At 56.7% G+C, this 14040-nt stretch overlaps 1 protein-coding gene across 1 annotated transcript; it reads left to right on the top strand.

Annotated features, from left to right (window-relative positions):
* Positions 1-1360: 1360 nt before the first annotated feature.
* On the top strand, positions 1361-13396 carry OTOP3 (otopetrin 3). Its single transcript, XM_043469207.1, has 7 exons — positions 1361-1451; positions 6612-7028; positions 7134-7270; positions 8192-8250; positions 8533-8651; positions 10714-11528; positions 12705-13396. Exons 2-7 carry the CDS (start codon positions 6632-6634, stop codon positions 12873-12875), a joined length of 1698 nt encoding a protein of 565 aa, XP_043325142.1. The 5' UTR covers positions 1361-1451; positions 6612-6631; the 3' UTR covers positions 12876-13396.
* Positions 13397-14040: the final 644 nt, after the last annotated feature.

The following is a 14040-nucleotide window of genomic DNA, read 5'->3' on the forward strand; positions in this document are numbered from 1 at the left end:
GGGGGGTCTTGGGGTCAAAGCTGCAAGGACCCCTGGGGATGTTGAGGTCTGAGGCATCTCTATGGGCAAGCCAAGTCCGAGTTACAGATTAGTACCTGGGTGGCTGGGAGCAACTGGGTGGAGTCTCCAGGCTTCCACCTCCCTCTTCACTTTATCCTCAAGTGACATAGCCATTTTTTTAATGTGTTCCATGACACGTGAAAGGTTGGGAAGGACTGACTAAGCCAACTACCATTTTACAAAGAAGAAACCTGAGGTCCAGAGGTATAGTGACTTGCCCACAGTTCCACAGCAAAAGGAAGCCAGCACTTTTCTACTAAGAATAATATTTTCAAACTTTTCTTTCAAGCCCTGGAGCATTTTTCCCCCCTCAAATAAAATATTTCAAGGACCCACGTTTATAACATAGGCTGGTATAACCTAATTTATAACCCGGCTGTTCTAGCTTAGCAGGGGTTGGGTGGCACAGCTTCTCATCCCCACCCCCTCAGGGCCTCCTCTCATCCACCACCTGCCCTCTCTCTGGTCCTCGAGGCGCCTCTCCAAAGCCCTCTGACTTCTACTGTACAGAAGATATAGAGATGGGGTGACTGTGAAGTCAGGACACTCAGGTGGGGCAGAGGACATGCGATCTCATTGTTCTCCCAGCCCGTCGACCCTCTCTGGAAGCCCCCCAATAAAATGATATGATCCCAAAAAGGAAGGAGGGGGAGATAGAGAAGGAGAGACCGAGAAAGTCAGATGGTGCAGAGAGATGGCAAAAGAGGAGCCAGCAGCTAGCGGAGTCAGGAGAAGGGGTCAGGCTGGGATGGGGCCTGGGGTGGGAGGAGAGGGCATTTAGAGGGGAGAGTGGGGGGCAACAGGGCCCGGGGCACAGGGGACTTTAGAGAAAAACCTGCCAGGACTCAGCCAGCAGAATGAGGTGGGCAGGACTCCAGGCTCAGGGAGAGCTGAGGAGGGCCAGAGGGCGCGCCCCCTGCCCGGTCAGAACCAGGTCTCTTCCGCCCCAAGTTCACCTTTGAGTTAGGGAGAGAGGGTGCAGCAAGGCTGGTGCTAGGTGGGGTACGGGGGGGGGGGGGCGGGGAGAGACCCCAGATCTATGGAGGACGGCTCCTTCCCTGCCGGGCCACCAGAGAAAAGTGTGGCCGGAACCCCGCAAGGCCTCTACTTTGGCCTAAGGACATTGCACCCCACGCCACCCCTGCGCCGCGAGTCTGCACCGCCTCCGGCCCCGCCCGCTGGGGCAGCCGCCTCGCTATTGGCTGAGCCGTCCGGGGAGCCCCCGGCGGGGTAATTAATGAAGGATTAATGAGAGCCCCAAAGTCAACAAAAAAATCAATGGGCCGTGGAGCCCGAGAGGCCGCAGCTGCGCAGTCCCGCGGGGGCAGGGCGTCGGGGGCCTCATCTGGCCAGACGGGACCAGCCGGCGGCGACGCCTGCCCAGGCCTCAGGTAAGGCTCCCCCGAGGCGCCGTTAGGGCCCGGAGCGCCCTTGGACCCCTGGAGGAGCATTCCAGGCGAGTCCACCCTTGACACACACCTACGGCACTCCCAAAGTGAGGTTCAGAGACCGGGGGCTGTAAGGACGGGCGGGAGGGAAGCCAACCCCTGGGGACCCGAACTCCAGCCCCTATCTGATCGCCACCTCAACCTCGGCTCCGCGCCCCATCTCCTTTTCGCGGGCTGGGGAGCACAGAGCTCGCCTTGCCATAGCCGCGTCCGAGCGCGAACAGCCGAAGCGGGCAGCCGAAGCCCGGAGGAAGAGAAACGCCCGGACGGCTGAGGTTGCCCGAACGCCTAGTTCGAGGCAGACGTGTGGCGGCTGTCCAAGGCCTCGCAGTCCCTCGAGTGGCTCGGAAAGAAATGCCGAAGCTCCCCCGGCCGGGCCGGTGCTCAGCAGCCTCCTTCGGAACCGGCCGGGCGCCGCGCCCCGACGTCCCGGCAGCTTTCATCACTGCCTCTAATCGAGACCCACAAACCAGTTTGGTGTCTGGGCCCTCCCTCGGACTGGCGTCGCGCCGGAGGGCGTTCCAGAAGGTGGTGGATTTCTCCTTGTCAGTCCCGGCGCCCTCACCCGCTTCCCGCGACCCCAGCTTGCCCACCCCCGCACCCTCCCCCAGGGAGGGACCCACTCCGCCCCTTTGAGGGCTCCCTCTAGCTGCCAACGGAGGGTTGGCCCCTGGGGATGGGGGCGGGGAAGATAGTCAAGGCGAGGACCCTGGAGGATAGGACTTCGGCCTCCAGCATCCAGTCTAGTCCAATCAAAATTGCCCCCCCCCCCCGCCAATTCAATAACCCTGACCCTTGGGGCTCCTCTGGGACCGGACAGAGCAGGGAGGAAGTGCATAAATAGCTTAACACTCAGATCATCCTGTGTGCCAAGCATGGCTCCATAGGTATTTGCACGTGTTAAATCATTTACTTTTGAGAGAACTCCATCAGGTAGGTATCGTGTGTTAATTCCTTCCTTTACTCCTTCAAGAAATCTTTATTAAACATAGACTATGTAGCAGGTACTATTCCATAGTTGTGTGTGTGTGCAGATGAGGAACCCGAAGCACAGAGAGTCTAGGGAGCTTGTCCAAGATCACCCTGGTAGTAAGTGCCGGGTTCTGGCACTAGGCTGTCCTCCAGCCTCGGTGCAGATTCTGGGAAGGCGAGATGGGGCAGTCAGGTTTGGGAGGAAAGGAGCAGGGAGGTGTCCCTGTGAGCTTCAGGCTTGCTCAACCTGGGCGGGGGTGTCTGGGGGGAAAAGATCAAGATCTTCTGGAAAGTCAAGGGTTTGGTGCCGAAGGGTCTCTGTCCACGGCTCTGGTGCTGAAAGTTCCCCCAGAAAATGTCAGAGGCAGTCAGCAAACATTGGTTCAGTGTCCTGCCTGTGACAAATTCAGGGGTAGGGAGGGGTCTGAGGTAAGCACGACCCGGTCTCTGCCCACGAGGCACACCCAGAGCAGGACACACCCACTCTCGATAGATGCTTGGGCAAAGGGAGAAGTCTTCCCAGGAGAGGTGCTTAAGCTGGATGGTGACTGGGCAAGAGTCACTGGGGGAAGGACAGCACATGAGATGCAAGGAACAGCAGGCTGGAGGAGTGATGGGGGGGAGACAGCAGGAGAAATGGGGAGTCCTCTGGCTGGGCCTGTGGTGGACGTGTGCCTGGAGTGTGAGAAGGGGGCTGGACAAGGAGGAGGGTGAACTGGAGCAAGGACTGGGTAAAGGATAGGACATCATTGGTGGAATCTTTAAAAGAGTACCAAGTTTTGTTATTCTATTTGCCCCAGAAGAGGACCTTAGAAGGTGTAAATATTGGGCAGGTTGCCCATGGAAGAATTGGGGCCTGAAGCGGCTGCATTTAATTTTATTATTTTTATTTTGACTGTGCGGGCTCCTCATTGTGGTGTGGGGGGGCTTCTCTAGTTGTAGCTCGTGGGTTTATTTGCCACTCAGCTCAGCCTGTAGAATCTTGAGCTTCCCTCGTGGCTCCAATGGTAAAGAATCTGCCTGCAATGCAGGAGACCTGAGTTCAATCCCTGGGTTGGGAAGATCCCCTGGAGAAGGGAATGGCTACCCACTCCAGTTGTTGATGGACAAGGAAGCCTGGCGTGCTGCAGTCCACGGGGTTGCAAAGAGTTGGACAAAACTGAGCAACTGAACTGAATTGACCCACTCCACTGTTCTTGCCTGGAGAATTCCATGGACAGCGGAGCCTAGCAGCCTATAGTCCAGGGGTCACAAAGAGTCAGACACAACTGAGCTACTAGCACTGTGGGGTCTTAGCTCCCCAACCACAAACCAGTCTTGTATCCCCTGCATTAGAAGGCAGGGTCCTAACCACTGGACCACCAGGGAAGTACTTGAGGCTGCATATGAAAGCCACATGTGCTGAGGGTCTTCTGTTGGTTCCAGAGAGGGAGAGTCTAAAGCTCAGAGTCCAAAGAGAGAGAAAGAGCAGAGCACAGCTAATTAAAACAGAGCTTGACCGAAGATGCTCCAGCCTCAAGCGTGGGTGCAGGGCAGGTATCTAGAGGGACACCTAGTCCAGCCTTAGGTGAGGGGGTTCAGGGGAGGGTTCCTTGAGGCGGTGGGACTCCGCTGAGTCCTGAAGGACACCCTGCAGTTTAGCCAAAGGGTGAGGGCGTGGGTGTGATTAAAGGGTGGGGTGTGGGAAGGACAGGGAGGTGAACAAAAGCAGAAGATTCTAGGAGCTAGGCAGCAGGATGGCACGGCCCATGGGCAAGGGGGAGGGTCTGAAAACAGTGCTGGAGAGGGCGGTCACAGCCAGACCAGGAAGCAAGAGCAGCTACCCCGCCTTGACCACGTTGCACAGTTCAAGCCCATGCTAAACACTGCCTCGGTTTTTTGTTTTTTTTTTTTTAATGTTAGTTTATTTGGCTGCCCTGAGATTCTTAGTTGCAGCATGTGAGATCTATTAATAATTCCCTGACCAGGGATCGAGCCTGAGCTCCCTGCATGGCGAACACAGAATCTTAGCCACAGGACTGCCAGAGACGTCCCCCTGGTTTCGTTTTGAAAGGCCATGCAGGCCATGCTAGGTAGTATGGCCTCTACACTGAGGGCAGTTCGATGCCTTTGCAGGGATCACAGTAAGGGAGAGACACAGCGGGTAGGAAGACTAGTTTAGGAGGGAGCCATGAACCAGGGTAGTGGTTGAGGTCAAGAAAATCTCAGAGCTGTCTGTGAACTGGAATATACAGGGGTGAGGGGACAGGAGAGGTGGACACATGGTTCCTTCTGGGAGATGTAGGGATGGCGATGCTGCTCTGAGACGGTGAATTAGAAATCAGGCCTCTGGCAGCCTGGAGAATGGGGACAGTGAGTGCTTAGAACCCTGAGCCCAGAGCACCAAGGACGCAGGGTAGCAGCAGGTAGAGCCCCTGGCATGGGAGGGGTGGGGAAGGAACCTTCCCACCACGACAGCAGCCGGGACCAGTGGGGTATCCCTGCTCTCCAGTGCAGCTCTATGTGAACCCAAAGGGTCCTTGGGGAGGGTGCTAGACTTCAGGAAGGGACCCTGAGCTGCAGGTATGGGGGTGACCCAAGACCTGGGTCCAAGCAAGGGGGAACAAAGGGGTTTGTTGTTGCTGTTTAGTCCCTCAGTCATGTCACACTCTTTCACAGCCCGATGGACTGTAGCCCGCCAGGCTCCTCTGTCCATGGGGTTTCCCAGGCAAGAATACAGGAGTGGATTGCCATTTCCTTCTCTGGGGATCTTCCCGACCCAGGGATCGAACTCGTATCTCCTACATTGGCAGGCGGATTCTTTACCACTGAGCTACCTGGGAAGCCCCACAAAGGAAGTAGGCCTGAGTGAAAGCTTGGGGAAGGTGAGGAAGTGGCAGGGACATTCAGGGAAAGAGGAGTCAGGGGTGGAATTCCCCATGTTGAGCTGTGCACTCCTGAGACATTGAGGCGTCCAGGGAGGGTGCAGACAGAATTCACTTCTATCAAAGTCAAGGGCACAAGAATTCCCTGGTCATCCAGTGGTTAGGACTCTGTTTTCATTGCCGAGAGCACAGGTTCAATCCCTGATTGGGGAACTAAAACCCCACAAGCCTCACAGCAAGGCCACAAAAAAAAGTCAAGGGCATGGCATCTGTGCTGATCCCAGGATGTCCCGTGCTCATGGTAGACACTGCAAATCAGTCTCAGAACTTTTCCCTTAAGCCTTTAATGTGCTTTAAAATTAATTTTAGGAAATAAAATAAAATTAACTTTAGGACTTCCCTGGCGATCCAGTGGTTAGGACTCTGCGCTTCCACTGCAGGGGGCATAGGTTTGATCCCTGGTTAGGCAACTAGGATCCCATATGCAGCACAGTACAGTCAAAAAAAAAAAAAAATTAACTTTACAAAAGTAATGTTTAAAAAAAAAAAGGAAAAAAACTAGAACATTAACCACTCCTCCCAGCACCAGTGTTCTCCTCCTTTCCCCAGAAGCAACTCCTATCGTGAACTCAATGCGTGTCTTCTAGATCTTTTCAAAGTAAGTTTATATACACCCATATGTACCCATAATAGAGCATTATTTCAGATCACAGCATTCTTTCCCAAGGATGGGAAAGCCCAAGGCCACACTCAGCCTCGGGATCCTTCTCAACACAACAGTCTAGGCAACCACGACCCAACTGATCAGAGTCAGAATAAGAGAGGACACCGACTTTGCTCTCCCTGACTTCAGGAGTGAAAACTCCTTCCAGAAGACGGCACAAACAGCCTTTCAGGGGTGAAAAGTCACAGCCCTGGAAACGGCCTGGTGGCCAGGCACTGTGCAGATACCCCTGGCTCCCTTGCTGGACGTCACTCTTCCACCTTAAGATCAAACACTGTTGAGGCAGGAAGACGGGGTGGGGGTAGGGGAGAGGTGGTCCCCAAACCCGTTTAAATAATCCCTATGTTTATGTGGAACACAGAGGACTGGTCTCTTTGAACCTTCTCTGGTCCGGTAAGGTAGATGGGGTAGCTGCTATGATTTCCAATCTCCAGATCAGAGAGGTTGCTTGGCTTACCCTAGGTCACACAGCAGTGAGAAGCAAGAGTGGAACGGAGCCCTGGACAGCTTGGCAGCCAACCAGAACCCTGTCTCCCTCCCTAGCCCCTACTGCGGCTCCACCCATGGCCACTCCAGAGGCTCAGGCGGCTGGAGAGGCTCCGGCCAAGGAGAACCAAGTGGCCTTGGGGTCCGCGCAGACCAGGGCCCCCGCCTCCCCGGTCGAGAGGTCCTGGCTGGCGCGGCATTTCTCCCTGCTGCTGCGGCGGGACCGGCAGGCCCAGAAGGCCGGGCAGCTCTTCTCGGGGCTCCTGGCGCTCAACGTGGTGCTCCTGGGCGGAGCCTTCATCTGCAGCATGGTCTTCAACAACGTGGCCGTCACGCTGGGGGATGTGTGGATCCTGCTGGCCGCGCTGAAGGTCCTGTCCGCCCTCTGGCTCCTCTACTACACCGCGGGGACCACCCGGCGGCCGCACGCGGTGCTCCACCAGGACCCGCACGCGGGGCCCGTGTGGGTGCGGGGTGAGCGTCCGGGCACCCGGGGCGGGGGCGCGCGGTGCAGAGGGCGGGGGAGGGGGGGTCCCCGCTCCGGCAGGTGCCAACGGCCCCCACCCCCGGCCCGGCCAGGCTCCCTGGTGCTCTTCGGCAGCTGCACCGTCTGCCTCAACGTCTTCCGCGTGGGCTACGACGTGAGCCACATCCGCTGCAAGTCGCAGCTCGAGCTGGTTTTCCCCGCCATCGAGGTCATCTTCATCAGCGTCCAGGTGACTGGTCTCGCCCACCCCGCTCCCCACCCTATGCCTAGAAACAGCCGCATCAGCAAACGTCTACATGGCCCAGAGGAGATGCACACACACCACCCCCCACCCTGATCCCGACATGGCCCCAGCGCCCTCACCCACGCCACCCACGAGTGTCAGCATCAGCGCTGCACACAGGAGTCACTGCAAGGCAGCCACCTATAGATACATCTGCCAGTGCATACCTGTGTGTACCTAAATCTACACCCCACCTGGATATACACAGCTTTTTTTTAAATTACAATTTATTTTTTTATTTGGTCATGTGGCATGTGGGATCTTAGTTCCCTGACCACAGAGGGAACCGGTGCCCCCTGCAGTGAAAGTACAGAGTCTTAACCACCGGACCACAAAGGAAGTCCCCAGAGCTACTCTGCCTTTTTTTTTTTTTTAATAATTTTATTTATTTTTGGCTGTGTAGGGTCTTTGTTACTGCATGGGCTTTTCTCTAGTTACAGGGAGCAGGGGCTGCTCTCCAGCTATGGTGGGTGGGCTTCTCTTGTGGGGCACAGACTCATGGGCTTCAGTAGCTGGGGCTCACGGGCTTAGCTGCTCCAAGGCGTGTGGGATCTGCCAGGATCAGGGATTAAAAACCGAGTCTCCTGCACTGGCAGGCAGATTCTTTACCACTGAACCACCAGCGAGGCCCAGGCATTCCCATTTTAGTCCCATTTTAGAGACGAGGAGACTGAGGCTCAGAGATGTTTTGCCACTAGTCCAAGGCCACACAGCAAGGAAACAGTGGAGCCAGGAATCCAAGCCAGGCGCCCTCACTGTCTCTTCTGTTGTAAATACACACAAGCCACTGGCGCACACATACCATGAACCCACCACCCACCTCCACCCCACCAGAGCCCTCCGGACTCAAGGCCCCTTCTCTTTCAGACCTGGGTGCTCTGGAAACACTGTAAGGACTGCGTTCAGATCCAGACCAACTTCACTAGGTGAGATGCGGGCCCCTTTCTTTCCTTGCAACAACTCCTGGGACACCCCATCCCCCACTCCTGCCAGTCCCCCACAGCTTCCCTGGGCAGGGTGGCCCTGGGACTATGGATTGGTCTGGGGTTGGGTCCCGGGGAGCCCCTAGGGCCACCCCTCCTGAAGTTCTAACGGCAGGTGGGATCTGGCTTTGGGAGAGAGCGGTCCCCCCGAAGGCAGTGATGGTGAACGCGCGGTACCCAGGGTGCCGGCCAGGCTGTGTGGGCAGAGTGTAGCACCTCCTCCAGGTGTGGCCTGATGCTGACGCTGGCCACGAATCTGCTGCTGTGGCTTCTAGCCGTCTCCAACGACTCCATGCACCATGAGATCGAGGCTGAGCTCAGCGCCCTCATGAAAAAGCTCTCAGGTACAGAGGAGATCGCGACCACCCCCCATCCCTGAATGTACACACACACACATGCATCCATCACACGTCCTCAAACAGGTGAGGCTGGGTGACTCTCTACAGCTGGGAGCAAACTCTAGAGGCCAGATAATGACTCAACAAAAACTGACTTTTGCCAGGGGTACTGACTTTTGCCTGCATTCTGGGCCTGCCCCACATGTGCTGGTGCTCCGCAAGCCCTGTCCGGGCAGCATCTAGCTATCAGTGAGCTGGCCCCCTAATCCACCGATAAGTCCAGGTATGCCCTCCACCCCTGGTATCTTCATTTTACTTGCAAGAGACTGAGAAGCCTGTAAGATTGAAAGGAATGTCTTCCTAACACACTTGTAGGCACCTGGACATTTCAGGAGGAACAGAATATTTCTGGGCAGAAAGAACGCCCTGGATTCTCCCATGTACGCAGTACCCTACCTGTACGGGGTGCGCTTAGAGGCCACGTCCCATAAACCGACATGGGAAGGAACATTGCTGTCTGTGGGATTCAGCCACACCTGTATGTATACAACTCCCCCTCCTAGGTGTCATCACCATCTTGACTTGTGTACACCACGCCTTCTCGCACACTCATGCACTCACACACCCACTGCATAAATCTTGGCACACCTGGATACTGTGGCATTTTTTATGCTCCAGATCCATTTTTCAGAAGAGCTATGCAAAGAGAATTTTTGGCAAGTGACATCATAGATTTTTCATTATTAAACAATCCAGACATCTAGATGAGTAGAACAGGACATACCTATAACCTAGATGTAATTGTTAGTAACACTTTGCCATATTTATTCCAATACTTTTGGTGAATTACTTATCTTACAGAAATCCTGTCATTTCATCTCAAAACATTTCAGTATGCAAGCCTTTAAAATAATATATTTCCCTGCATTAGCAAAATGCTATTATAATTGCTAACTTCCTTCACATCATCCCCATCCCCATTTAGATGGATAAATCTATATTCGACTTTGTCCAATCAGCCTATGAAATGTCATTTACAGATGGTTTGTCCAAACGTACAATACAGTTGGTGGCTCAGTTAAATCTCTTTTTCCCTAATGACATTGAGATTGGTCAGGTTGCTTCCTTGTGGTGGCATTTGTCCCTCTTCCCTGCTTTTCCTAGAAATGGGAAGTGTGGACTGAAGTGTTGGTGAGACTCAGGAGGAGCATTCTGGACGCGAGCATTCCACCGGGGATGCTGCGTCTTTGCAGGGCACCCCCCCACAGGAAAGATGCCTGATCACCCCACGGTGGATGCTGTTGCCCGACCAGGTGTAGCAGCCAGAGCCTCCTCGGTGTAAAGTTACAGGTTTCCCTTCGTGCTCAGCAAGTCACCCGTAGAGCTTTGGCACTGAAGACATCACGTGTCAAATGCTTAATCTAAGCTTGGCCCCTGAGGTCCAGAATCCTTTTGTCAAGAAATGGTCATCCTGGGGACTCCCCTGGAGGTCCACTGGTTAAGACTCCATGCTTCCCTGCAGGGGGCACGGGGTCTGATCCCGGTTGGGGAGCTAAAGTTCCACAAAAAACAAAAAGAAATAGAAATGACCACCCTGTTATTTCTGCTCTGTGTGTGTGTGTGTGTGTGTGTGTGTGTGTGTTTATTTTTGTCACGCTGGATCTTTGTTACTTTGTGAGGGCTTTCTCCAGCTGCCGCGCGCGGGGGGTTACTCTTCATTGTGGCGTGCGGGATTCTCACTGCTGTGGCTTCTCTTGTGGCACACACAGGCTCAGCCGTGATGCATGGGCTTAGTCGTTCCGAGGCAGGCGGAATCTTCCCGTACCAGGGGTCGAACCTGTGTCCCCTGCATTGGCAGGCAGATTCTTAGGCGCTGCGCCACCACCCTTTCTGTGATTTCCGATTTCTCTCTCTGGGCCTCCGTTTCCACGTCTGTAAAATGGGTGGCTTGGGCCTCTTCCACCTCGACCACACGCCAGGAGGTGAACGGGATTGAGTCATGCCTCTGGTTCCCCCCTGAGCAAGGCCCACCTGAACCTCTGTCCCTTCCCGCCCTGCCCCCCCCCAGGCAACGGTACCAACACCTGTCTGTGCCTCAATGTCACCATGTGCGAGGTCTTCCGGAAGGGCTACCTGATGCTCTACCCCTTCAGCACCGAGTACTGCCTCATCTGCTGCGCCGTGCTCTTTGTCATGTGGAAGAACGTGGGCCGCCGCCTGGCGCCCGCCGCGGGCGCCCTGCCCTGCGCCCCGTCCTTCCACCTGCACGGGGCCATCTTCGGGCCGCTGCTGGGCCTGCTGGTGCTGGTGGCCGGCGTGTGCGTCTTTGTGCTCTTCCAGATCCAAGCAAGCGGCCCGGCCATCGCGCGCGAGTACTTCACCATCTACTACGCCTTCTACGTGGCCGCACTGCCCGCTATGAGCCTGGCGTGCCTGGTGGGCACGGCCATCCACGGGCTGGAGGAGCGAGAGCTGGACACGTTCAAGAACCCCACCCGCAGCCTGGACGTGGTGCTACTGATGGGCGCGGCGCTGGGCCAGATGGGCATCTCCTATTTCTCCATCGTGGCCATCGTGGCCACGCATCCCCACGAGCTGCTCAACTGCCTCATCCTGGCCTACTCGCTGCTACTCATCCTCCAGCATATGGCCCAGAACCTGTTCATCATCGAGGGCCTGCACCGCCGCCCGCTCTGGGAGGTGGCTCCCGAGAGCCTGGCCGGGAAGTGGGAGGCCGAGCCGCCCCGCAGGGGCTCCCTGCTGGAGCTGGGCCAGGACCTGCGGCGGGCCTCGCTGGCCTACATCCACTCCTATAGCCACCTCAACTGGAAGCGGCGAGCCCTCAAGGAGATCTCACTCTTCCTCATCCTCTGCAACATCACGGTGAGTTCTGGGGCCGGGAGACGTGGCGGGGTGGGGGGGTGGGTTGGAGCTGGTGAGAAGACCCCAGAGAGCCTCATTCGGGATGGAATGGATCAAGGTGCATTCATTGCACATTGACAGTCCCCCGGGCGACTGGCTTGTCCTTTGATTGCCAAAGACACAGGCCTCTTTCCAACGAGCTCGATGCTGCTTGAGAATGTCCCCCAGCTCCCTGCAAGGTACCTGGCATGGATGAAGGTGCCAAGCCTGTAGCTAAGTGCTGTTTATAAACATGCGTGTAGGATTTCCACCCTGGGGAGCTTACTGCTTAGTTAGGGAGACACGGGGGGACCAGTTAGAGAGTTACCAAATATTTAACTGTCCACTGAATTCAGTCAAAGGAAGAGATCAGAAAGTGTGTGTTTTTCTAGAACCTCAGGGAAAGGCCTTGACAGTGACACTCACTGCCTGGTGGCCGCTAAGTCTCAAATCCACCTTTCTCTGCACCTCGCTGAATCGTCACACTAACACATGAAGCAGGCACTATGACTGGCCCCATTTAACAGATGAGCAGACTGAGGCTTAGGCTGTTTGACCTGCCCACATTCCCAGGGTCTGCAAGTGCCAGTCCTGGGACAACTCCAGGTTGTTTGAGCCCATGCTGGTACTGGCTGTGCTGGCAACACTCCGATGCTGAAACCTCTGGTCCAGGCAGAGCATAAGTAATAAATTGGCCCTAAAGGGAGGTAGGAGCTCAAAGAAGGAAATGTGGACTCAAGCAGCCAAGGAAGTCTTCGTGAAAGTTTGGTCTGGGCCTTGAGAAATGAGCAGAATTTGGACAGAAGGCAGGGTCAGAGTGGAGCTGGCAGAGAGTCGTGACAGTGGAAGAATGAACAGAAAAGGGGGATGGAGTTCGAGGCCAAGGGGATCCCTGCTTGATGCAGCAGGTTGTCCCGTGGGGCTGGCAGCCGGGGGTTTCAGCTGGAACTCAGGCTGGCTGGCCCCAGGCAAGCTGAGGAGGGGGCTCAAGGCCTTGAGGGGGAGGGAGATATAAGGGCAGAGGCGCTGGCTCTGACATCCTAAGGAGGAGGAGGCGTGGAGGAGCCGCAGGTTCGGGGGGCCTACTTCCCCTGAGCCGAGGGCCTTGGGGGATGGGAGAGCCCCCTGCCTCACTCAACACCCTCCTCTCCTTCCCAGCTATGGATGATGCCTGCTTTCGGCATCCACCCTGAGTTTGAGAATGGCCTGGAAAAGGACTTCTATGGCTACCGGACGTGGTTCACCGTCGTCAACTTTGGCCTGCCTCTGGGGGTCTTCTACCGCATGCACTCCGTGGGGGGGCTGGTGGAGGTCTACCTGGGGGCCTGAGGGCGCCCGAGGAAGTGCAGACCCCTGAAGTGCCAGGGCCGGGGAGAATGTCACCCAGATGCCCCATTCCAGGGGCACCTAGACCAGCCTGGCGTCCCCAAAGCCTGCTCTGCCCCGGGACCTCATTGTGGGGTGGTGTCACTGTCTCCAGCCCCAGACCGAGGGCGGGGCCTGGACCCTGAGCTGCTAAAGCCCACACCCAGGACGAAGCCCGCGCCTGCCCCCTGCTCACTACCACAGTCAGCGCAGCCCAGGAGGAAGCCCCCACAGCTACCCTCCCGGACAGCCCTGCACTGGGAGTTTGGGGAGGCGCAGCCCCTCCCCAGCCAGGCCCGGGGGCTCGGCTTCCGGCCTGGCCCAAGCCCAGCCCAGGACATCTGGAAGCTCGTGGCTCGGCAGGCCGCCCTGCCCTGGTCTCCCCGCACACCCTGTCTCCTAATGAGCTCCTTAATTAACTGCCAGGCAGGGTTCAACAGCTCTCTCTCCCGCTGCCATAAACCCTGTTTGTTTGATCGATTCCACTCGGGTTTCGTGGCATTTGTTCCTGGGGACAGAGCTGCCGCTCCACATACGGTGGGAAGGGACAGTCCTCCTGGGCGGGGCCGTGGGGCTGGGACAGCCCTATTTCTGGGCCAGGAGGTGTCTAAACCCTTTGTCTGGTCCTCCCCTTGTCTGATCCACGGCAGGAGAGGGGAAGAGAGAGGCTGGGGCTTCCGCATCCTCCCACCCCTCGCCAGCCCTGCTTTCCCCCAGGACACAGCCCCGGGGGACTTTCCCCAGCTGCTGGGTCCTCTGAGTCTTCGGGCGGGGAGGGCAGCCCGTCCATCTCTCTGAGCCCAGTGCAAACAGTGAGCTGTGCCCAGGGTGAGGCCCGGGGTGAGGCCTGGGGAGGGCAGTTCCGCCCCTGCCGGCCAGGCTTGCACCCCACAAAGCTGGGTGCTGGTGAGAATGGGGCTAGAGTCCCAGGGACCCCCCAGGGTGGCCAGCAGAGCCCCATGCAAGAGGCTGGGAGGCAGACCTTTCATCTCTCCTGTGTGAGCTCTTTCTCTGGGGGCACCACGGCCAGGAAGCCCAACCCTCCACCTCCTCGCCCAAGAAAATGATGGAGGCTGGTCGTGTGCCAAGGGCCCTCTGGGCCTGACTCTGGCAGGCGGAGCCCCAGCGT

This window comes from Cervus canadensis, chromosome 1 (genome assembly GCF_019320065.1).
Source record: "Cervus canadensis isolate Bull #8, Minnesota chromosome 1, ASM1932006v1, whole genome shotgun sequence".
Taxonomy (NCBI): Eukaryota; Metazoa; Chordata; class Mammalia; order Artiodactyla; family Cervidae; genus Cervus; species Cervus canadensis.